The sequence below is a fragment of the Medicago sativa genome, chromosome 1, assembly GCF_051527215.1.
Source record: "Medicago sativa cultivar Bolivia chromosome 1, Bolivia_mono, whole genome shotgun sequence".
Classification (NCBI taxonomy): Eukaryota; Viridiplantae; Streptophyta; class Magnoliopsida; order Fabales; family Fabaceae; genus Medicago; species Medicago sativa.
In genome coordinates this window covers 37,238,462-37,262,865 of record NC_140749.1, presented here as the reverse complement: position 1 = coordinate 37,262,865, position 24,404 = coordinate 37,238,462, and the positions used below count along the sequence as shown (strand labels likewise).

The window sequence follows — 24,404 nt, the reverse complement described above, 5'->3', positions numbered from 1 at the left end:
GTACCCGTATCGGATACGTATCGTATACTTCACAGATACTTTTGGATACTTACCTACCAAGTATTAGAATTAACTATTTTAATTTTAAAAAATATTTTATCGGATACTTATAGGATACTCCACAGATACACCAGGATACTTCTCATATGCGTATGCTGGAAAAATTGAAGGGTAACAAAGTGAGACAATGTTGTGAAAATTTAGTAGAGATGTATATGATTCAATTTTAAATATGTATCAGTAGACTTGTTTCTCGATGAGCCACTTAAAATTATAGTTCTTGCAGATGAACGTAACGAGAGAGAGGAGATTCAACTAATCAACATTAGACAAAATTTGCGTAGAGTTCTTTTAATGATGCTTCTCTTGATATCCCAACATATGAATGAAAATATAATATGGTTTATAAGGAAACTTTACATTTTGTCTTTTGATCACATGTATTATTTTTATAATAGTATAATAATCAAGAGCAAACAATGCTTATTTTCTTCAAGTATTTTACATGCATATAAGTTTTAGTATAAAAAATTTGTTAACGTGTCTTAGCCTTATCGTATCCTAAATTTAAAAAATTTCCATATCCATGTACCCGTATCATATCGTACCCGCACCCATATCTCGTATCCGGGATTCAAAGGTAATGCAAGACAGTTATACAACTACCATTTGAAGAAGTCTCACTCCTCCACTATATAAGAGGACTTGACCCTATAAGGTACGATTCAATCAATCCTTAACCCCTTTTTCTCGCTTAAATATTGACCTGCGTGTTGTACTGTCTGCAGGTACAACCCCCATCCTCTCAGTTATACAATCTATCATTTTATTGAAAAAGCCAAATTGATATTAGAAACATTGTCAGACACTTTAGCACAAGGAGTGCCTAAATGCCTAGACACAAACAAAGTTCATACAACTATACAAAGCGTCTTTGATAGCCACCTGAAGAAAAACTAAAAGAATAACAAGCTAAAAAATAGCCATTAAACAATGTAAAGAATTCTGCCTCCACAATTGATAATCAAAATTGAAAGTAACGTATTTCAACTTCAACCACCAAAAAGTATGGAGCTTAACCCTTTCACAAATCACATGCAGCTTGTCCTCTTTCCTTTGAAAAACTCTGTTATTACGCTCTTTCCATTTTACCCAAACAACTGACATCCAAATAATGTTCATGGATTCAATTGATTTTTTCGAAGAGCCACAAAGCCCACCGAACTGATAAAAATGATCACGAAAAGAGCCATGAAAAATTGTTGAGAAGCCTAGCCAACCCGCAATGTGCTGCCATATGCCACCAAAGAAACCGCAATTTAGAAATAGATGATCTCTGTCCTCGTTAAAATCGCAATTTGCAACACAATGCTGCTAAAAAATTAAGAGAACATGTCTTTGGAAAAGCTTGTCTCTAGTTGGAATCCGATTGAGAAACAGACACCAAGCAAAAATTAAAACTTTGAGAGGCACCACTTTCAACCACATAAAATTGTTACTAGCATGTTGTTGTTGATCAATATATGTCTCTGTTAAAAAAAGAATAAGCAGAACTAACAGTATAACAGTTAGAAGCATGTAACGACCAAATCCACCTATCGATACTAGTCTCCTGAAGAGTCATAAAATTCTTCCGAGCAACACACTCCCCCAAAAGATCCTCCTCCCAAGCAAACTACCTCCGGCGCCACTTCCACGCCTCCCCATTAACACCCCAGCCCCTTGTGAACATATGAGCAACCGTCTCTAATTTATTCTCTACTAACTCATGCAATCTCACAAAGGCCTTGCACAACGGTTTCCCGTCAAGCCAAGGGTCAGTCCAAAACAAAGTAGAACACACCATCCCCCACTTGACGTGTTATATTGTCAAGCAACCACCCTGTATCAATCTTCCCCACTCCATCTCTAACACTCTGAATAATCTGCCACCACACCGATCCACCACCCCCCCTCCAAAACTACATAACCGCCCCCTCCTCCCCGTACCGGGTACATAAAACCCTATACCATAAACTCCCTCTCTCATGAAGAATCTTCCACCATCACTTGCTCAAAAGAGCAAGATTGAACTCCTTCAACCTCCTAACACCCAAACAACCCTCCTCCTTACTTAAACAAACAGTATCACATTTAATCCAAGTTATTTTCCTAATATCCTCACATCCCCCCCCCCCCCCCCCCCCCCCCCCAAAAAAAATGCATTAAAAATAGATTCAAGGATAGAGATTATACATGAGGAGACCTTGAAGAAGGAAAGAAAGTAGACCGGAATGGACGACAAGACAGACTTAAGCAAAATCAACCGACCACCCATAGACAGATTACGACTTTTCCAACCAGACAACTTTCTTTTAATCCGCTCAACTAGAGGATACCAAAAAATGTGTTTCCTTGGATCACCGCCAATGGGTAACCCCAAATACAGAAAGGGTATTCTACCATGTTTACAACGCAAAACCACCGCTACCTCATGTAACCAAGAATCAGAGATATTAACCCCATACAGCAAACTTTTATGGAAATTTACCTTCAAGCCAGACACTGATTCAAACAAAATCAACACAACCTTTAAAGTACGAATATTATCCCAACTTTTAACCCCCATCAAAAAAGTATCATCTGCAAACTGCAAATTAGAAATGACCACATCTCCGTGCGTCCCCTCCCCATAAGGTGTAAACAGACCCTTATCAACCACGACTTTCATCATAACATGTAACCCTTCAACCGCAATGAGAAACAGAAACAGAGAAAGAGGGTCACCCTGACGCAGACTCCTTTCCAGCTTGAACTCCTCAGTAGGACTACCATTCATCAAAACATATACCATTGGGATTGAGATACATTCCATCATCCACTTTCGCCACAAAGTTGGAAAATTCATATTCCACATCACAAAATCAAGATACTTCGGGCTAGTTTCAATAAAATGTGTTATGTGGAATCTACACATTCGGGTTGATATTTTGTCTAATTTAAGTTTTAAAAATTAATAAAAGATGTTAATAAGTGTCTTTGGGTCATTGGTTAAAGTACTAAAACAAGTAAACTTACATCAAAAAATGGTGTAACCATTGCTAAAAATAAAAGTAAAAACATATTTCCAAAATAAAATTTTTATCAAAGATTCTTTAACCAATGTTCCTAGGACCCTCAAGTGATACCCAAAATTAAGAGGAATGATATTTGTACATCTATTTAATGACAACTTTGGTGACAACCATATTTTTCCCGCTTCATATTGGTCGAAAACAATGGGGAGAGAAAAAGGAAGAGAGATGAAAAGAATAACATGTAAGTATGAGAGAGAAAGTTGTAAAAAATGGTTCTACAAATATCATTTCTTCAAAATTAATTAGTAGTATAATTTTGTGTTGACAACATATATTTTGGTTTGTCAAACCAAGGTTTGGTTTGGTTTGAAACGGATGGTGAGTGACTCAAGTGTATAGCGAGCAACCACATCCATCCACACACAAGCCAAGACAAAACAAGAGAAGGTCGAGGAATTGGGATGGCTTCGTCATTGGTTAGTTCCATTTTTGTTCAACCCATTTCACGTTGTCATCAACTCCAACAACGCCTTCCACTTCTTGCTTCAGCATCTCCTCCTTCGACCCACAAAGCCCGTTTCGTTGCTCGCCGTAAGGAGTCTGTTTCTGTTCAACAACTCCAACGTCCCCTAAGTAAGTAGTATTATCAAGCAAGCAAAGCAATGAATGTTACTTGTTATTGTAATTTATTGAGTTTGAACTTGGAATTTGTAGTTGAATATATGAGGTTACCAGCAAGTCAATATTCAGTGTTGGACGCTGAAAGGATTGAACGTGTGAGTGAGGATACATTCAGATGTTACGTTTACACAATTAAGTTTTTCACATTTGAGGTTTGTCCTGTTTTGCTTGTCAAAGTTGAACAACAACCCAATGGCTGTTGCATTAAGCTCTTGTCCTGCAAGGTAGGTACCTACTTTACTTATCATTAAATCCCATATTTTCTTTTTCACCCTTTCTTATTTCTTGTTTTCTTACATTACAGCTTCAGGGTTCCCCTATGGTCGCTGCTCAGAACGACAAGTTTGATGGTCAGTAGTATTGTTTGCTAAGTCTCTTGTTACTTGTCGAATCTCGGTCATTAGTTGGATGAAGATCAGATGACTTGTATTATAAAGCTGGTTTTTCTAAGCCATGATACGAGTTGTCTGATCTTCATCCAACTATCGAGATCCCTTGCTACATGTATTCTTTGACTGTTACTGAATCTGTGTCCAAAATGTAGACTCGCGATACAAGGAGGGTAGATGAAATGAAATAATTCTTTAGATGTTACTATTCGTTTAAAGTAGTAAATGTGAATGTAGATAAGGATGGTTACGGTGATTTCAAAATTATATGGATACCTCCATGTTTACTCAAGTAGAGGTAGTTTTCTCGTTCCCTTTCTGAGAAAGGGAAAAAGGAAATCTGTAGGATATGTCATGTCATTTGATTCATGCTACTCTCAGGAATGTCTTTTCAATACTTTAATGTGGTAATGCAGCTATAATGGTGAACCGGATATCGTGTGAAAGTGACTCAGATAAGTCACTGGTGCAGCAACTCACATCAGACACTATAATTGAGGTGGTAGTACTCTGGTTTACCATCGTTTTCTTCTGAATTTTATTTTGTGTAATTTGAGTTAAATTTTCTTTGCATTGCTATGTCGAATTCAGGTAAGCATTGAAATTCCTTTCGCTTTCAAAGCAATACCAAAGCAAGCAATTGAATCAGCTGGGACTCAAGTCCTTGAACAAATACTCAAGATTATGCTTCCCCGTTTTATGTCACAGGTTTGTTAAAGCTCAGTATATTATTTACATGTTTGATTTAAAATGTGTTTCTATTTTTGTATGAAATAAGCTGTAAGGGTTTGGACTTTTGGGAGATGATAAATGAACATATTTAGAGAAATAAGAACCCTATATTCATGAATAGAGATTAACACGGGTAATGGAATGAATTCTGAAACACCTTTCACTAGTACAATGATGAGTACAAAGGAACAAATGATTGAGAAATACAAGTACTCGTAACCAAATAACAGAACAATTTATAGAAGGGAAGAGAAGTGAGAGTAAGAGATCCTTGTACAAGCCTAAGAGGAAGAAGTCATTCCAAACAGTGCCAAAGGGAGGAAATAAAGACTTTCATCAAATTCAGCACACCCTTTCTCATTCCTTACACTGCTATTATATACCATGTGTGTCCCGTCCTCGCACACACCTCTCATTCCATGTGATTCCAATCTCTTTGTTACAACTAACTTTCATGATGTGGCATCTTTTCTTTGATGATATCATAACAGAAATTAATTCTGACGAAGAACAAATTACAAAGGGATAGAGGAACAACGAGTCCTCCTTAACATAAGACCAAAAAAAAGGGCAGCCTGGTGCACTAAAGCTCTCACATACGCAGGGTCCGAGAAGGGGTCCCACCATTGGTGTATTGTACGCAACCTTGCCCTCTTTTATACACTAAAGCTCCCCCTTAACATAAGACCAAAACACACAATTAATCAAAGCCACCTAATCCATATCATGTACTTTATGCCAAATATAAGCCAAAAGTGAGACGCTTAGTCTTATCCCAAATCAACTTTTACTCCAACAAGACCTCTTTAAAAGTAAGATAGTTATGTTCTAACCGAATGCCTCCACAGGTTGCACTTGCACTTTGGCATGGAAATGTTTCAATGTTGCCTATTTACTCAACCATATCCATGAAATATAATCAGCATAAATGTGTTTATGTGTCAAGGACATAACACAACATCCAGCAAAATTGCCAACTACAAAAGATTGATAAATTATCACATGTATAAGAAGAAACCAGTATATGTATAAAAATTTGAATGTTTACACACATGAGGGTCTGTGGAACTATAAGTATGATAAAAACTAGAGTCAAAGTTACGTAACTTGACAATTCAAAATACTTGTTGAATTTATTATTTTATTATACTACTTAGTATCTTAAATTAGACAGTTTATCTCCTTTGCTTTCGCACCTAACACGGTGATTTACCGAACACCCCTCCAACAGCAACTGGCATTCTAACCTATAGGACTATCTTTTTCTTCAAGTGTACTACATTCTAATCTAATGGTTTAAACTTTAAATGGTCCAATATGACAGTCTTTATTGTCCATATCTATGAAGTCATTACTTGTCTGACTGATATCCCTGGAACATAAAATACTGACCAAGGTTGATTTCGTTTCAATCACAGATACGTATATAATTTTGGCTTCATATATCAAACTGTTCTCAGCATTCTATCATTTTGAAATGATTTTAGCTGCAATCGTGATAGGAATTATAACTCTGACAGTATGTTTGAAAATTATCTAAAAGTTATACATGGTTGCATTCTAAGTTCACCATACAAAAAATTGTATAATAACTGATAAAACAGGATTACTCTATAAATGGAGTTTTTAATACCAATGTACATAATTTTGTTGATGTATAGACTCAATAGCCAAAGCTATTTATCCTACATAAATCTGACTTCACCTTCAGACAACGTATCCTATCTCATAAAGTCATCATGTCCTCACTATAAATTATGTTGATGTGAATTGAGTACCAAGTCATCATATCCCTATCCATGAGTAGCAGATGCAATATCACAAGATACAGATTCTCATCGTCCTGGAAAGAACAATAAAACTTAACTGTGCTATTCATGTCATCCTCTGGAAGGATATTTATCTCCACCATGACATGTTAAACCTGAAAAGTTTTGCAGGGAAGGGATTACGTATGTTGACTTTATTAACCTTAAACAAAACACTGCCAACCTTTAAAATAACATAATCTGGGAAGACAGATGACTGTAAACCTAGCTTCTATGAAGCATCTCTGATTTCTTTAGCTTTTTCATTACATGTACATTGACTAGTAGAAAGATTCAGCTGGGACTCAAGTCCTTGAACAAATACTCAAAATTTAGGTAGAAAGATTCAGTCATGTTATTCTGTCAGCTTTTACACAAATACTGGAATGAACGAAAGAGTGGGTGTTTCTGCAAATTCAAGTTTAAAAGTCACATTTCTTGGGAGAAATCAGTCCTTTTATATGGACTGTATATAAATTGCGTAGGGTTGAGATCAAACGCTGGATGTGTTAGAGTTTAAAGACAGAGAAGATTTTGTTTTACAATATTGTAGTTTGATTCAACAAAGTAACATTGTATATTAATTGCAGCCTAAAATGTGAAATCCATAATAATTTATTACTAGAGATAGGTGTTTGGTGGTCTCGTCCATCATCTGCGATAATGCCAATTGTCATAAAATTTTCAAATACTCTATAATATCCTTGGATTTTATATAGAAAAAATCATCCTAGGAAAACTTATTATTAAAAACATCACCAATACCATATTACATGTTGCAATGTTTTATTCTGTGCAGCTCTCATCGAAATAACTTTAATTGACTCTTATCTAGATCATGAGAGGATGGGGTGAAATATGTAACAAACTGTCCAGGTGGATGGTTAGTAAGCATGGGAATATGTGAGGGTTAATAGTGGAAGGGAATTGAGAAGGGTAGGCTGTTTATTAGGTAAATGTATGGAGCCATTTGGCTAGGGAGGTTGCAGACCCTCTTAGTGACGCACACAGTACTAATATATTTTTTTACAATAAATACAGCATTAATATAAATCTTTGTGAATAACTTATTATATAGCAAAGTAATTGCTCTGAGTTCACCTTTTATTTCATTGGTCTTTTAGTTCTGTATTACTGCTACTGATACATACTTGCTGACTACAGCAGCGGTAGCCAGAGTTATGGTTCTACAATAGATTGCTTGCTACTTGAAGTTGAAGTTTTGTACTAATTTTAGGTAGTGAGAAATTTGTACAATTTATTTTATGCTGAGTTATTTGTCTTGAACAGCTTGTGAAAGATTATCAAGCCTGGGCCTCTGGAAATGCCTCAAGGCAACCTCTTGGGACAGGTGAAATCTGAAATAATAAGTAACCGTGGTTGCACTGGTGCTGGCTTTAATCTGTAGTGTTGATATGTTATAGTCTATAGAAATGCTGCTTGTAGTGTGTGCATGGATTAATTATTGGTTTGTTATTTGATTATACATAGTTTTTTCTGATTCTTTTAGGACAAATCGATAGCGTAAGGGGGTTGTAAATCAAGGAAATCATTGTTAGTTATGATTATGATATTCCAGTTATGGTTATGTAATCTGAATGTTAAAATTATAATGAATGTGAAAGATTCACAAACTCTGTACATTGGTGATAGTTGGCTGTTTTTGGTGGAAGAAGATCATTGAAGTGCAAAACGTCGATCCATCTGGGATTTTTCACCAGATCATGATTTTTAGTTATTACTTCGTGTTTTATTGCTTGAATTTTCTTCCATTCTCTTTTTTTTTTTCTTCTGCACTTTGCCTAGGGGTGTTATTATATATAATATATACTTGTGTTCTTATTTAAGAGCCCTGTTATCTGATATTTTCAATCCCCCTATTTCGATATCGGTAAAATGTAAATCTGAATTTTATTGGTAAGTAGAAGAGTTTTACACAGAAAGCATTTTGAGACTTAAATGAGAAGTGAGGGAGGGTACAGAACTATGAATTTTGATTGAATCAAAGAGCTCACAAAGTTGTGGACTTGGATGAATTTCCTTATATAGACTTTGGACCTACGACTAGTCTAAATTTGAAACTTGCACACCCATGAGATAAGCAATATTCTAATATTTTGTACAGAAATAGACAAACATATTATGTTATACATTTCATATTTCTTTTGTTTTTGTTTTGCAAAGGCTCATATCTCTTTTATTTATAACATTCTCGATTTCAATTCTATTCAACCTTCACCTCAGTTGGTACCTTCCAAGGCTAGCTCCTCTTTTCATTTTGCTTTATCAAATGTCACAAACAAAATTGTTGACACGTCTACATTGGTTCGAAATGTTACAAATGAAATTGTTGACACGTCTACATTGGTTCGAAATAATGGCTTGGAACATATTCCCCTCATCTTGGAACCGGAAATTCAGCAAACAAATAATCATTCTGTCGCAACCTTGGATACTGTAAAGCAAGGGTTGCATGCAAGAAAATTTCTGTGCAACTCCACAGTCCACATCTACCACTGAAATAATGTTTCTGTGTCAGCAACCCCCTTTTATGGTGGTCACTCCTCACAAATGCCCGGTAATAACAAAAGATCTCAAGAATTTAGTAGAGCCAAAAGAAGTATTGGCAACCAAACCACGACTCCCAGGTTGCTCTCAAGAATTTATGTTTTTCACACCGTCCTAGTATTTTGTGTATAGCTGAACCGATGATAATTTTTAATTACATTTGGCAAAGTATTCATGTAACAAAATTTTGTGTGCATATGCCAGAAAAATATTACGACTGTGCGGATGAATTTTCTAACACGGGACCTTCTATTCAAGCCACAGTTTGGTGGGGTTCACGACCTATTTTTTATTAAGCAGACCTTTTTTAGGGATTGTTTTGGTTTGTCTAAGTACTGGCTCCTTTATATTTCATTTTATTTGTTATCGTTTTTATTTTTTTGGGACTTGTAGAGTTTTGGTTTGATCTCCCTCTTATACATTTTTTTTTTCTATATATATTGAGTGAGTGACAGAAGATATGAGTTTTTTATGGGTGCCAAGTAAGTTGGGATTTTTATATTTCTCTGTGATGTTCTTCTCACTCTTACCTTATAAAAACCAGACGTGGCATAAAAATTAGTACATGAAAGAAAACGACAATGTTTAAAAATCGATTGATAGTTAATAGAGTTAAGTTGGTAAAATTGTGTTTTCTTTCATGTATATTAATAAATTCTTAGAAAATAAATGGGAAAACTAGATGTGACATCAAAAACCTTACATGTAGATATACTATTGATTTATTGAAAGATACTTTTATGAATCAGAGGACATTTTTCTATCGAAAGTCTAGTTATTTTGTTTTGAAAAAAATAAAGATATGAAAATCCACTTATTGTGAGTAAAAAGTAGTATTATTATTTTTTTAATCATTCGATTCTTAAAGGAAGATTTGTAATTCAAAGTTTGTAAAGAATTTCTTTCAAAGACTTGTATTCTCTAATATTTAAAATGAATAAAGATTTGTTTTTGAATTAAATTAAATAGTTAAATATATTTTTAATTCCTATAAATATTTTAGCTTTTTATTTCAGTCCTCCTAAAAAAATTCTTAGTCTTTTTGGTTTCCCAAAAGTTTCACATTACGTAACTCGTGTGTATCATTTAAAATTTTGATTGAGTTTTTGTAAGAATGTTTAGAATATTAAAATAATTATTTAGCAAAAATAAATGAAATATGAATTTTTAAATGTCAAAAATATAAAAATTCATATTTAATTTATCCTTAATTAAAAAAATTATAATTTTACAACAGAATTCTATAATATTTTGAACATGATTGTGAAGAAAAAAAAATCAAAATTTTGAGTTTGACTTAAAAGCAAGAATCAAATGTAATGATGTAAAAATTTAAAGGATCAAAAATTGAAGAAGAATGTTGTTAAGGAGATCAAAACGAAAAAAATTAAATAAATATATTTAACCAAAAATTAAATAAATAAAAAAGAATGAATATAGGCGGGTCGATTATGATTTGGTTTTGTGGATTGTAAGTGGATGGAACATGCGTAGTATGCGGCAGGAAGCAGCAACGCGAAATTTCTCAAAACAAAACAAAACAAAAGCACCGTGATGATACATATGATTGTGTTGTATCGTATCTAGTAGTCTAGTTAGCTCAAAAGTTATATATATCTATCAATCATATTGATAATCATATTGAGAAGAAGAAGAAGAAGAAGAAGAATGGTAGGAATAGAGATTGTGGAACCTAACACTTGCATTAGGGGTTGCTGCACAAGCTCCTCTATTCCCCTTCATCTCCCTCCTTCTTCCTACTCTCTTCTTTTTCCTATTGCCAGAGGTCACTTGAATTTTTTTCTTCTTCTCAATTTCTTATATATAATTATATTGTATATTATATAATAACTCACTGTTTTTCATTTACATTCACAGGTGCTGAAAGTGTTGTTTATGAAGGCACTTTGAATGGAGACAAAGTTGCTGTTAAGAAACCCATTTTGTCTCTTTCTGAACACATCAATAACTTCCACAAACAATTACAATTGCTTTGGTTTGTCTTTTTTTTCCCACTTTAATCTTTCATATATATTCATAATAACTACAACTATACACAATCCCTCACTTTAGTTATTGTTGTTTCAATGCTCATGGTAGGGATTACCATCACCAATTTTCTTATAGGAGAACAAAACTCGAATAAGATGAGTGTTAGAAACACTCTCGTTTTGTTGGAAATTTCGCCTTTATTGCGATCCGCCTCTAGTCGTCTAGTTGCGACATTTGAGTTATCTCGTGTTGGCTTTCCTTGCGTTGGCTTTGAGGGGTAAATTTAGTTTCACATCAGATAGATAGGACTCTTGATAAGAGTTTATAAAGAGGAGGAGGCACTCCTCACCTTGCAAGCCGGTTTTTCATGGATGAGTGAAGCCCCAAATTTCAACACGTTTCAATCCTCACTCTCTTACCGAATAAAATCAATGTGGTTCTCGCACTTTATAAATGGATCACACACGGTGGTGGGTGAGACAAGGCTGAGTCTTTAAAAGAGTGTTCTTGACACTCCTCTTACAAGAATTAGGTTTCTAAACAATAGTTTCTACCATAAAATTGAAATTAACTTTTACATCTTAAAATTTTCTGAAGCTCTCGCGTTTAACTTCTTCATACACATAGGTTAGCTTATCTTGTGACAAAAAATTATGTACTTATTTCCATATGAGAATCTCCTATAAGTTAATAGCTACTCTATATTGCGCCTTTATCTTCTTATGTTTATTTGCACATCAACTAATGGAATTTGCTATTTTACTTCATTTTTTGGTATTGTAAAGAATAAATGTGGAGTATTGTGTGGTCTATCTGGAGGATAGGAGTCCGACTCGCCACAATCTTTTTGATAGGAGGGTGATTGCTAACCCTGGGGTGCCCGTTGTATTTTCTGTGGTGCGTCGGTTGAGTTGGCCTGTCATCTTTTTGTTACGTGTCCGCTAGTTAGTCCTGTGTGTTAGAGTCTTCAGGTGGTTAGGGTGGGAGCTCGTCTTACCTTCAGATTTGGGTAGTGTCCTTAGTCTTATTCTAGATCTTGGGGGTGGGAAGAAGGTTAGATTAGATCTCCTTTTGGTCTGACATTCTACTGTATCATCTATTCGGAAATCTCAGAATGATTTTATCTTTCGGGGAAGGTGGCTTCTGAGCATCAACTGGTGGACAAAATCAAGTTCACCTCGTGGAAGTGGGTTTTTGGTAGACATTCTGGTTATTCCTGCTCATACTATGAGTGGGAAATAGAACCTATTTTGTGTTGGTACTGCTAGAGACCTGTGGGTTGTCTGTATTGGGACCTTGTGACTTTGGGTGGTTCTGCCTTGTTCTTCTTGCCCCTCGATAACGGTCTGGGTGTCTCTGCTAGGAGGTGGGAGGGGGGCCAGGTGCTTTTATTTTGGTCCGGCTTTGATTGTTTTTGCTTTTGTTCTTGTTTGATTTTTGGTGGTGCTTTATCCATCTTGAGTACATCTTGTACTCCTCAGCTATTGTATTTCGTTTTACTTTTCACGCTTTATTCATATATGTATATTATCTTTCCCATTCACAAAAAAATGTGAAGTATTGTGAGTTTGAGGTTGACTGTTTTTCGATTTCTTAAATAAATGTAGCAAGCTAGATCACCCGGGAATAGCAACACTAATTGCCGCCCATGCAAAACCACCCAATTATATGTTTTTCTTCAAGTTATATGAGTCTTCCAATCTCGGCCACAAGTTACATGTAGAAGAATGGGCCCCAACCGTCAATGACGCGCTTATGATAACAATGCAGTTAGGTATGATTGTGATTTCAGCTTGTATAGAGTAGTTGCATTATTGAAATATCATGTGATAATTACTTTGCCTGGTTAAACTTTCGCCTACGTGTTATGTTAAACTGTAGTGTTGTTTGGTCAGATCAAGGTGTATATGATTTGGAATGTCACAAATACCATATTTGTCGGAGATCCGCTTTAATTGCTGTCCTCCCCTAGCACCTTCATTGCTTCCTTTGACACCTTGACTGTGTTGGGTGTAGGAGGTGTGTTTATCCCCACATCACACAAAGATATGACCTTAGTAGTTAGTAGTGCTTATAAGGTTTGGGCAGTCCTTACCTTGCAAACCAATTTTGTACCGAGTTGGTTAGGTTATAAGCTCAATTCTAAAAATCTTTGTAAGTGAGTACATCTTTCACCAATGCACCAAGACTTTGGTATTTTTTGGACTATAAACAAATGTTCATTTACATATTGAAGGATTGGGAATATTTTCATTAAGTACCTTATCTACTTTTCTTTTAATGTTCTAACCAAGTTAATTTAATACCCACAATAGGACAGTAGGGGAGAATTAATTATTGCATATGTAAAGTGATTTGCAAAGTTATTTCGAGCAATTTTGAAGGAACTTTGAAGGATCATTTGTTTTAGCATTGAGGCTTCCTTTTCTAGCCAGAATTATTAGTTAAATGTCCAAGTAAAGAATTTGCAGATTGTAGAAGCATTATATCGACTAGGAATATTTTCCTTCTAACTGTTTTAACCATTGTATTTTAACAACTTCAATCATGTAGGGAAATTGTGGAAGTTAAGAATATAACATGATTGAAATTTTATCAAATAGAAAAAGGAAATAATGTGATTGACAGTTTTTCCTTGTACTTTATTTTTACAGCAAAGGCCTTGCAATATCTGCATAACCTCGGAATTCTGCATAGAGATGTGAAACCGGCAAATATTCTTGTAAAAATCTCCCATATCTTTCGATTCTCTAGTTATTTAACATTGTGTTCAATATTTGATGTATCATACTCTTTTCGTACATTACCTTACCAATCTAATGTATCTTTGATGCAGCTTGACATAAATCTCTGTCCGCACCTCACAGATTTTGGTTTGGCTGAATACAAGAGTGATATTAAGGGAGTTTCTCTTGAGAATTGGAAGTCTTCTGGAAAACCTACTGGTGGTTTTCACAAAAAGAATATGGTTGGAACACTTGTTTATATGGCACCTGAAATATTAAGAAAGGAATTACACACAGAAAAGTCGGATGTATACAGTTTTGGGATATCAATCAAGTAAGAATTTGAGTTTTTTTTCCTTCAATTTGTATTTCTCTTTGGTTCAAGGAAAATTAAATGATGGTAATGTCTTGGATATCTGATGCTGTTAGTTATCTGCCATAAGAGGAACTAGTTGCAACAGTTTTACCATGCTTAAGTATGCTATTTCTTAAATGGAATTATAGGATTTTAAATTTACCAAGATATTTACTCCGTCTTTCTTTGGAAAGCAAGAGATAGTCTAGCAGAACAGTCGATGGACTATCATCCACGTCTTTTGTTTTTTCATTTTTAAATAGACGATATTCATCATTGTTGTCAATGGTGGAAGAAGGTTTATGCCTATGGCGCTGCTATGGTGGTTGGCACTCCACAAATTGCTTATGGTGGCTGGGACATAATCTGCCATGCCATTCTCCATCATGGCTTCTGTTTAACTACAATAATATTCATACAAACAGAAACTTATACAAGACTACTTTTTAATTTAAATAGAACTACAATAATACGAAACATATACAAGAGGCATTCATTCATATTATCAGATTCAATAACTGAGCAGTGGTATTGTTGCTAAAGTTTAAACATTAAAAGGAGATTTTTTTTAAATTTTGTCGCCGCTACTGTTAAATAAATCATTGCTTACAGAACTCTATGAATGTTTTGTGTCTATCAAATCACTTTCTCTTGAAAATCTTATATTTATGTTCTGTTTTGTGAATTTAAAACATTTGTTGGATATGTTGCAGTGAACTCCTTACTGGTGTTGTGCCGTATACTGATCTTCGTGCAGAAGCACAGGTAAGTCTATCTTTTCTGTGTGTAGGGTAGTTTGAACTTATTGCTTGTCTATTGAAGTTAGTGAAGTGTGAAGTGTAGAAGCTAGTGTTGTTTTATTTGATTTCAGACATCCAACTAATTGAGCTTTAGGTCACATGAAATTGAACTAATATCATGTAGCACTGTAGTAAAATGAGTTATATCTGCATCAAAATAAAACAAGTTTCTAGTTGGACTGTTACTATTAGTAATTTATTACTTGGTTGGATATTTTCTTGACTTTTTCATATTGGAAGCTTTAGGAAAATATTGTTTGGCTATATCAAAATTTCTTTTTCAAAACTCTGTAAAAGTGATATTGATCAATTTTTCCTCATGGCAGGCTCACACGGTACTTGAGATGAACTATACTGAGCAACAACTAACAGCAGCTGTTGTTTCCGATGGATTACGACCGGTCCTTGCCAGCGAGGAGTTGGGTATACCATCAAGATTAGTATCGATGATACGAAAGTGCTGGGATGCTAATCCTAAAAGTAGACCTTCCTTTGACGAGATTGTCAAGGAACTTGATTTTATTATGGAACACAGGAAGGTAAAGAAAGTGGAAGATATGCATATTAGATCTTGTAACTTGCCTGTTGACCAACTTGTGGACAAGACTTATCAAGAGAGTATTAGCTGGTTTACTCAAGGAGAGCTTTTGGCCAGGAATACCTCTAGCTCAACTGATGCTGGTTTCAGAACATGGTCCAAGTCTTACGACGAGCCTTTCGCATACCGTCCAATACTGTCTTGGGGATCTTATGCTACTTGTGGGAGAAGGGAGGCTATGGAGGACACACATTTCATTCTGCCCCATGTTTTCAATGAAAAGGATGTCTATGCTTTTGGTATCTTTGATGGCCATAGAGGTACTTATTATTGATATAATAAATATCTAGATTTTTTATTCATTGAAATTCAAAATTAAGAAGTAGTAATCCAATGTGGAAATATTATCTTGTTCATTGTAAAGCTTTCTTTATGCTATGCATTGTTGGGGCATTAGTTTAGCCGAAAAAAGCAGTTCCCAGCATGTTGAGAAGTTGTGGATAATCAAGAATTTGAAATAGTATTCTAGCATGTACTACAAATCTCTTTCAATTTTTGTTACATGCACCTGTATCCTACTTCTGAATATATGAAGACCATAATTATTTGTGATAGAATAAGCAACGTAAGTATGGCCATTCAGCTTTTCATTATTACATTATTGAGAACCCTTTATGTCTCCTCTCTTTGTTTCCAAATCCAGTATGCCTCTTTTTACCAAAAAGTTTTCGGTCAGATTTAGATGAATGTATATCACGTGGTGAACTTTGGTGTTGTTAGTTGTTACTCTGTTTGTGTAAGGGTAATATCTATCGACATGTCTCTAAACAGGATGCATCACTAGGAGAATTATCGTCTTATTTTCTGGGGAACATCAAAATCAATTTTAAAGTTATGTCCTCAAATATCATGATTATGTGCTAGAAAGTGATGGAAAGTAAAATTAGAGAAACTGGATATGTTCTTATTTCTGAGAAAACTAACTGCACTGCTATCGATCTTATCAGGACTAACTAACTCTCATGGTTAACGAACTAAGTGACAAGCTAGTTAAAATAACAGGTCAGCATTCAGTTGTAATTAAATTGAAAGCTAGGCACAGTTAAGAACGCTGCCAAGACATATTCTAACACCAGATAATTTCTATTAGGACATTTGTATAACTTAATAAGCATAATTGATACATATGCAGGCGCAGCAGCTGCAGAGTTTTCTTCTAGGGCTGTACCAGCAGTTTTGCAAACTCTTGGTTTTACGGGCAGGTATATTTCACTCTAAATTCCCCCTTCCCGAGCCTTACTATTTCTTTCCCTCTTATCTAAAAAGTTGGTAAATTATTTAATATTTAAGTGCAGTCCTGCTAATGCACTAGTGGAAGCATTCCTTAGAACAGATACTGCCTTCAGAAAAGAGCTTGCTTCCTATCGCAAATCCAACTGATGTATCCAGAAGGATTGGCATCCTGGTTGTACAGCAATTGCTGCTATTGTAAGTGGGAACAAGCTATTTGTTGCTAATAGTGGTGATTGTCGGGCAATCTTATGTCGTGCTGGTAATCCCATTGCTCTGAGTAAGGTGAGATGCTGAAAATTACTACAACTGTTGGCAAATATTTAATAATTCAACAGCCTCTTTAATTTATTCCTTATTTGATTACTAATCAAATATTAGCATTATTATTAGGATCATATTGCAAGCTGTCTTCAAGAGAGAGAGCGTGTTATTCGTCAAGGGGGCCAAGTTCATTGGCAAGTTGATACCTGGAGAGTTGGTCTTCCTGCGCTTCAGGTTTGTTCAAATTGGTTGCTATAGTTTATATCACACGTATTTTATGAAATTGGAACCCAGGGTGCTTGACTTTCTCTTGAGAGAATTTCAATGTGTTTGATCTGAATATGTGATTTGTAATTCGTGATTATGATTCACTTAGTGGCGTACAACATTTAATAGTAATGTAACCACTACTCCAGTTGCAACTAGCAAATACTAGAAAACAGAATCAGTTACAGAACATTCTAGGAACACTGAAGAGAATAAAAATCTAGAACTAAGAGTGAAGTATAAAATGTTAAGCTGAAAGCCAACATTATATATTACAAGCACATGTATTATAAACAAGGTAGTGAGAAGTTAGTTTTGTATTCTTCTATATTCTTTGGTTTGTTGGATGTGAAGGGGTGATTTGCATAGGGGAGGGAGCACTCATGTAATCATTTTCATTCAGTAGATAATACAATCACTACCATCTTTTCCTTTCTTATTAATTCTTCCTTTTGTTTTAATTTCACAATCAAATGATCACGTGTTAAGAAAATAATATAATCAGGGACTGACTGTGATACTAATAATGATTCAAGCTCTTACAAGTTATTTCACATCAGTAAAACTGACTGTTACTTTACACAGGTTACTCGTTCTATCGGTGACGATGACCTGAAGCCTGCTGTAACTGCAGAACCTGAGATAACTGAGAGCTCCTTACGTGCAGAGGATGAATTTCTGGTGAGGAGTTTTAAGCTACATGCAGTTATTTGCATGAAGTTTGTTATATGCATTGAATCTTTAAATAAGTTGTCATTTCAAGTATTGCAAAAAATAAGTTGACGGATAAAATAAGTTGTCGTTGGAATTGTATCTTGCTGATTATATTTATCAACAGGTTTTGAAAATCAAAAACGTTTTTTTGACAGCGTACAGATGATTATTTTAGTCAACTTAAACTTATTAGGTTTACTTGTATAATTGTTTTCTAATGTATTGAAGTGGCTTTGATGAAAGATTAAGGCTTGAAATTGTATCCTCATATCACTGTGGTGCTTGTTATAGTACAATATTTTCCAGTTATGATGATTGGGTTATTAATAAGATGATTGATTTAGGTCATGGCTAGCGATGGTCTGTGGGATGTGATGAGCAGTTTGGATGTGATAAATATAATAAAGGACACAGTTAAAGAGGCTGGTATGTGCTCTAAGAGGTTGGCTACGGAAGCTGTGGAACGTGGCAGCAAAGATAACATTACAGTTATTGTCGTTTTTTTAAGACCTGTATCGACAGCGGAGAGAATTTATTAGCATACATTTTCTATTTGAATGCTAAGTTCAAATATTTGTCATGGTATATTATTTATATTTATATTCTTTATTGATTAAATAAACAGCAATGCTATTTGTCCCGAAACTTTTTGTCCAGAATTTGTCCCGAACCAATCACAATTCATGCTGGCCCACCAAAAACGGGGTAGTGGGGTAACAAAAATGAAAGTCAACAAAAATGGCTCTGTGGATAACACAGTCGGGATAACTCGTGAAATTGAAATTCGGGATAACTAGCATTATTGTTAAATAAAATTGTGTACATTCCTCTAAAAAAAAGTGTACTTCAACATTTTGGATTATTGATAACTGTCTTGTATAAGTTTTATGTTGTGATTCCTTAAAGTGTTTGATTCTAAGTGATGTGATAATGAGCTCATTAAGCATGTGGAAGAAAACATGTAAAAAATGCGCTAAAAAAATGAATATTTTATTGATCTTTTCAGTTTGTATTTTTATATTTAATTTCAAGACATAATCTTATTTTTCTTATTAAATAATTTCTTTTAGGCTGGTATTCCCACAGTTTTGGATTTATTAAATATTTTTCTATCCAGTAGTATTGCAGTTTTTATGTAATGACAAGGTTCTAATATTTAGGCTAGTATTGCATGTTTGGCAGTTTTGAGTGTAAAGCTATTTCAACAAACTATGTAACTGTGTCATACCATCATATCATGTCAATAGATTCTTTTTGGTATTTTCTGTATAGTTTGTTGATGATGCATACATGTATCGCCCACTTTTAATGGTATGTGCATACAGGTATCACCACTTGTAATGTATAAGCTAATTCTCGTGATGGTCAAGTTTATCAGTAGAAGCTAATATTAGCATTGCATCATAAAACTTTTGAATACATACATGTTAAGATTCTAAGTTGCTCTTGATGCAGTATGTTTCGTAAAATGTTATGCTGATTTGAATTTGTGACCATGATTGTTTTGGCCACTAGATTTACTTAGTCTCAAGTGAAGTGAACTATATTCGGTGAAACCATTGCCTTTGCCACCTAAAAGTAGTATTATATAGTCAAGTGAACTATGTATGTTCGATGAAACTTAATACTTCCCCATCTTTATAATTGAATTATAAAAATCTCAGTTAAAAAAATATGGATTAAGATTCACAATGCACTCGTCAAAAAACAAATCCCCGATAAAATCAAATAAAAATTCGATGTTAGAAGAATGCGGTTATCAAAGAATGAAAACACATACCTAATGGCATTGTTAGAAAAACTGTTGAAAAAAAATACTATAACTTGAACAATGAAGGTTGCATTTAGAACTCCAGTGTATGTGTTTTCACACAGACTTTTAGTTGTTATCAAGTTAGTACCAATCAATTTTCAAATACTCAACAATACTATGAGAAAAGTAGCAGAGCACTGCAATATTTTGTCCAAAGTTTTCAAGGGTGCAATTTTATTTTTTTTTTAAATTCAAGGGTACGCGTTCATTTTGGGTATGCCTTCAAGGGTACACATTTCTACTTGTTGCTCTATTCTTAATAATCTTATCAATTTCAGTGGCCTGGCTTAAATTTTTCAGATGAAAAATACAACTATAATTCCTTGTTATTCCTATGTCATTTAACATATTCATAATCCCATAATCACGTGAGTGATTCTTAATTCTATGCTTGTCCACATATCAAGCACCATATTAAAGTACTTCAAAAGTTGTAATTTGTTTTGAAGTTGATATCATGAAAGCTTATCACCATCGATGTTTTCTTGTACCTCTCCCAACCCCATTATATACTCTAGCATTAAACCATCCCATTTAAATTCCTCTAAGCATCAGATCATACAGGTGATAAACTCCCAAAATGTAACAAACACATGATAAGTTCCACCTATGCGCAGGGGTAACATACTCAAAATCACTGCAAAGTCAAAGGATGAAAAATTCCACCACTAAATATTTAAAGACCTAATCCAACCGTACGGCCATCTCTTCGTCGAAGACCTGCAGTATACTGCTTCTCTAGATCCAGCTGGAGTTCCTTCTGCTTCCCAGCACGGAGTAAGTCGTTGTCATTTTGATTGTCAGCGTTCTGCTCCACTTTGGCTTCTCCTTTCACACCCTACAATTTGCCATAGGCACGAGTACAACCTCAGACTCAAAATGTGTTAGTAGGTGAAGAAACGCTAACAGAGTGAGTCAGTCATTCAGGAACTATCTCCTCATGTTATTGTTCGGTCAGAATATAACAACCGAGTGAATTCAAACTTACCATGAGTTTGTTGAATTTCTCTTGTCGCTCTGGATCAAACACTGCCATATCCCAGCGGTGGCCAGACTGCAACATGTGGAAAATGCATTACAGAGCAGCAATCAGATTCCTTGTTTACATGTATGACTACCCATGCTATAAAGCAAGAAAAATGGTACAATAACAAATTCAGAAACCTGAGGCAGAGGTTTTTCAGAACTGTACGCCTAGGCACTCACCATTTACCACTCTAATTATCCTATTACAACATATATAACTTCGAAAAGATGTGTATAATCTTTGGGCAAAATGAGACGGATAAGTCAGTTAACTATTCAAGTCAATGTAATAGGACAACTTGCACCATAAAATTTATAAACACCGTTTACTTGTAACTAGACAGTAAACAATATCAAAGGATAATACCATTCAACCAGAGGCCAAGGCAAGTTTGCCCTCGGGTCAGACTGTAAGTTTCTGATTTAGCTTAAAAGACCCCAACTTTACCCTCACTTTGGAGGCTGGGATTACCTAGCGTGGGTTTTACCTCATTTAAAGTGTGTGATATTCCTTTTATAGAAGATAAAGTAATCTCACACTTCAACGAATAAATCAACAGTCAATATAACACGCACAGACATAATAAATTATAGGTGTGTTAGAATATCCACAACTGATTTTCTATCCTAATGGTTGAGGCGTCTTACTGTACCCTCTGAAACGAGTACTCCAAAGTTGCTAGAGCGGGAGTTTTACGAGAGAGTGCAAAAATTTTAAAGGTTGGATGCCTTCATGACTTGCACAACTAAGAGAGTTTTGTTCATGTTAGACAAAAAAAAAACGTCCTTTTGTCACCTCAAAACATGCAGTCATGAAGAGGCCATAATTACAAGCGTCGCCAAAATTTAGAAGAGACCATATTGCTACAATACAACTATTAACCAAGAATCCAATATAAACGGGGAGAAAAGGGACACTATAGACCCTAACTCAATAATTCCTGAGCATGAAGTACTCCTAATGTTATACAAAAAAGAGTTTGGTAAGAACTCGGCAAATAAAGGGAAAAATGTAATAAATTATCAAAGATACCTCTTCAGTGGGTGTACTCTTTTTGCTGCCCCACAACAGTTTCTTCTTTTGGTCCGTAGTCAAGCAATTAGCCCCTACTAAGTTCTTGTTAACTGTAAAGCATCAAAAATTCCAAATAAATAACGGATTATATCTACAAAAGTTAAAGAATTGTCCTTCAAAAAAAAAAAAGTTAAAGAATTGGAAACACAAATTATTAGAAAGAAAAAACCATTTATGGCATTTCTGGGGAAAATATAAGAAATGAAAAGCAGACACATGTCTAAAAAATTGAAAGTAATAGCCATGCCCATGACATACATCCAACCCACGACAATCCACATTCTGCACATGTTTAAAAATTGCATTCAAGAACGTTCAAACAACCAGAATCCAAACAATGACAGACATAAGCCCACATCCCAATAAAATCTTTTCAGGAATTGCAATGTATTTACCTAATTCAGCAGCTCTCATTGCTGCCACTTTTGCAGCATCTACATTATGGCCACTATCAAAACCACTGGTCCTGACAGCCCCTAAACCCGGCTTGGTGTCATGAGAAAGCTTTGAACCTGAAGTCTTCCTTTCATCTGCTATAGAACAATAACAACTTAATACAATAAGAGTTTTGAGAGTAATAATTGTGCTCAGGTTAAGTAAAAAAATACAAAAACAATACCATCTTTTCCGGAATTGGCATCCTTGTCAGCGTCAAACAACTTTTGTTTCTTTCCAGAAGATTCTTTATCTTCAATACCAAATACCTCTCCTACTTTTTTAGAGTTTCGGTCCTTGTTCTTACTAATCTCAATGTCGTCTTTTTGGCTCCTAGACTCTGAATAGTAAAGTGCACGGTCACTTTTGTGTTCTCCAGAACTTCTTTGTGAATCCCTTTTTTCATCTCGAGCATCCCCGTCTCTTGTACGCTTCTCCTTCTCAACCTCCTCATACGTTGCACGCTTCTCCCTATCTTTGTCCTTGCTTCTATAATCAGACCTTTCATATTTTTCGCGTGAATACTTGTCCATACTACGCCCGTAGTCTTTTGACCTGCTGTCGCTCTCTTCTCTCATTTGATCGCCCCTTGAGTCACGTGCAGAACGTGATGATAACCTCTCATGTTTTCTATATTCATCTGCGTACTTGTCATGCCTAGAGTGGCCATAGGAGGACCGGGAGGAGTGTCTGTCAGAATGTCTAAGAGAATCGCTGCTTCTGGCATATTTTGTGTCTTGTTCCCTGGCATCATACTTCCTTGAATGATGATGAGAGTCTCTGACAGAATCTTCTTCCCTTGAGCTGTGTTCACGCTTGGGACTACCTGCATATAAATGAAGAGTATAGATCTCTTCATCCAATCCCTACTCCATATATATTATAGAATAGCTCAGATAAAACTTGGCAACACAATGCACAAATTACCGAACAAAGTACTTGGTGGGTGATAGTGATAAATGATAACAGCACAGCCCAAAAGGCAACTAATTACTTAACAGAAAGAAAAAAAAGTCTTAGAAATCGTGGTTGGACCAAACACAACCCCACAAAACCGGTTTGTGAGGTGAGGATTGCCCCCACTCATAAACACTTATTCATGCTATCTCTCAAACGATGTGGGACTCTTTAACAAATAAGCAATGTCATAATGAGCAACTTAACCTATAAAAGCATGTAAACCATTTAACTGAGCTATTCTCAGGAAATGGGTTCAACAACAAGGATTAGACAATGTGATAATGTCCTAAAGATAAACCATATAAGTTTTCATTTGTCTTTCTTCAACCAGTAGACAATGACTCTATTATTATTATTAGTGTATTAGAAAGTTTGTTTCATAAAGCTTGTGTCTTTCATGAATAGATTATGAGAGTAACATGTATCTTAATTCCTAAAGAATAATATAAAAGGCCCATAAACAAACATTAAAAAAAGATAGAATGAAACCATGAGGTGGGCGGCGATAATTCCTATTAGCTAGTGCATCCCCAGTAGGCTTGCGAAATGCAGGAGCAGCAGCAGCAGCAGCATCAGCAGAATCGTTGTTGTTGTGGTCATGAGGCGGAGGAGACTGTGACTTTGAATCCATAACCCTGTAAACAAACATATATTCCAAGTTTCAAAATTGGTTGTTTCAACAAATAAATGGAAGTGTTCGTTAACTCTTGCTTGAGTAATCATGTAAATATTTAAATAAAAATTGAAGATGAATAGAAAAGGTGAAAAGGGGGCATACGAGTAAGTTTAGGGATTTGATGGTAAGTTACTGTGAATTGAGTTGCCGCTTGTAATTGAGGATGATGATGACGAGAAGAACGAAACCCTCGATTGATTGATTTTTCCCTCTTCTCTCGTCGTTTTGTTTCGAACAAA

The 24,404-nt window shown here is 35.2% G+C and overlaps 3 protein-coding genes across 10 annotated transcripts; 2 read left to right on the top strand and 1 right to left on the bottom strand.

The window, feature by feature from the left end:
* The first annotated feature begins 3,421 nt into the window (after positions 1–3,421).
* On the top strand, positions 3,422–8,300 carry LOC146954730 (RAP release 2, galactose-binding-like domain protein, putative (DUF1997)). The gene is made up of 6 exons (XM_085718106.1): positions 3,422–3,689; positions 3,771–3,961; positions 4,042–4,087; positions 4,543–4,625; positions 4,718–4,834; positions 7,957–8,300. Exons 1-6 carry the CDS (start codon positions 3,518–3,520, stop codon positions 8,026–8,028), a joined length of 681 nt encoding a protein of 226 aa, XP_085574232.1. The 5' UTR covers positions 3,422–3,517; the 3' UTR covers positions 8,029–8,300.
* Positions 8,301–10,698: 2,398 nt separating this feature from the next.
* On the top strand, positions 10,699–18,825 carry LOC146954729 (protein kinase family protein / protein phosphatase 2C (PP2C) family protein). 3 transcript variants are annotated; one of them, XM_085718054.1, is made up of 12 exons: positions 10,699–11,020; positions 11,113–11,230; positions 12,834–13,000; positions 13,881–13,948; positions 14,063–14,286; positions 15,021–15,072; positions 15,434–15,965; positions 16,838–16,907; positions 17,001–17,220; positions 17,329–17,433; positions 18,052–18,147; positions 18,525–18,825. In XM_085718054.1, exon 12 carries the CDS (start codon positions 18,528–18,530, stop codon positions 18,717–18,719), a length of 192 nt encoding a protein of 63 aa, XP_085574180.1. In that variant the 5' UTR covers positions 10,699–11,020; positions 11,113–11,230; positions 12,834–13,000; positions 13,881–13,948; positions 14,063–14,286; positions 15,021–15,072; positions 15,434–15,965; positions 16,838–16,907; positions 17,001–17,220; positions 17,329–17,433; positions 18,052–18,147; positions 18,525–18,527; the 3' UTR covers positions 18,720–18,825. The 3 variants fall into 2 exon arrangements, with proteins under 3 accessions (XP_085574180.1, XP_085574185.1, XP_085574195.1); XM_085718069.1 differs by having other exon boundaries at positions 17,317–17,433.
* A 1,460-nt stretch (positions 18,826–20,285) lies between these two features.
* LOC146954728 (pre-mRNA-splicing factor) lies at positions 20,286–24,365 on the bottom strand. 6 transcript variants are annotated; one of them, XM_085718089.1, is made up of 7 exons: positions 24,268–24,365; positions 23,979–24,124; positions 22,714–23,395; positions 22,490–22,627; positions 22,053–22,144; positions 20,982–21,047; positions 20,286–20,831 (listed from the first exon to the last, which is right to left on the bottom strand). In XM_085718089.1, exons 2-7 carry the CDS (start codon positions 23,979–23,981, stop codon positions 20,670–20,672), a joined length of 1,143 nt encoding a protein of 380 aa, XP_085574215.1. In that variant the 5' UTR covers positions 23,982–24,124; positions 24,268–24,365; the 3' UTR covers positions 20,286–20,669. The 6 variants fall into 6 exon arrangements, with proteins under 6 accessions (XP_085574215.1, XP_085574218.1, XP_085574204.1 ...); XM_085718092.1 differs by having other exon boundaries at positions 22,490–22,624; XM_085718078.1 differs by having other exon boundaries at positions 22,714–23,355.
* Positions 24,366–24,404: the final 39 nt, after the last annotated feature.

What these genes read in the sequence shown, in the direction of transcription:
- LOC146954728 (XM_085718078.1), bottom strand. Translation starts at nt 24,120, where the DNA reads ATGGATTCAAAGTCACAGTCTCCTCCGCCTCATGACCACAACAACAAC. An exon ending in AATGAGAGCTGCTGAATTAG is followed by an intron (nt 22,145 to 22,489) that starts GTAAATACATTG and finishes GATGCTTTACAG; the next exon opens with TTAACAAGAACTTAGTAGGG. An exon ending in AGAAATTCAACAAACTCATG is followed by an intron (nt 20,832 to 20,981) that starts GTAAGTTTGAAT and finishes GGCAAATTGTAG; the next exon opens with GGTGTGAAAGGAGAAGCCAA.
- LOC146954729 (XM_085718059.1), top strand. Translation starts at nt 10,903, where the DNA reads ATGGTAGGAATAGAGATTGTGGAACCTAACACTTGCATTAGGGGTTGC. An exon ending in TCTTTTTCCTATTGCCAGAG is followed by an intron (nt 11,021 to 11,112) that starts GTCACTTGAATT and finishes TTACATTCACAG; the next exon opens with GTGCTGAAAGTGTTGTTTAT. An exon ending in ACTCTTGGTTTTACGGGCAG is followed by an intron (nt 16,908 to 17,000) that starts GTATATTTCACT and finishes ATTTAAGTGCAG; the next exon opens with TCCTGCTAATGCACTAGTGG.
- LOC146954730 (XM_085718106.1), top strand. Translation starts at nt 3,518, where the DNA reads ATGGCTTCGTCATTGGTTAGTTCCATTTTTGTTCAACCCATTTCACGT. An exon ending in TCAGAACGACAAGTTTGATG is followed by an intron (nt 4,088 to 4,542) that starts GTCAGTAGTATT and finishes GTGGTAATGCAG; the next exon opens with CTATAATGGTGAACCGGATA. An exon ending in TTCCCCGTTTTATGTCACAG is followed by an intron (nt 4,835 to 7,956) that starts GTTTGTTAAAGC and finishes TGTCTTGAACAG; the next exon opens with CTTGTGAAAGATTATCAAGC.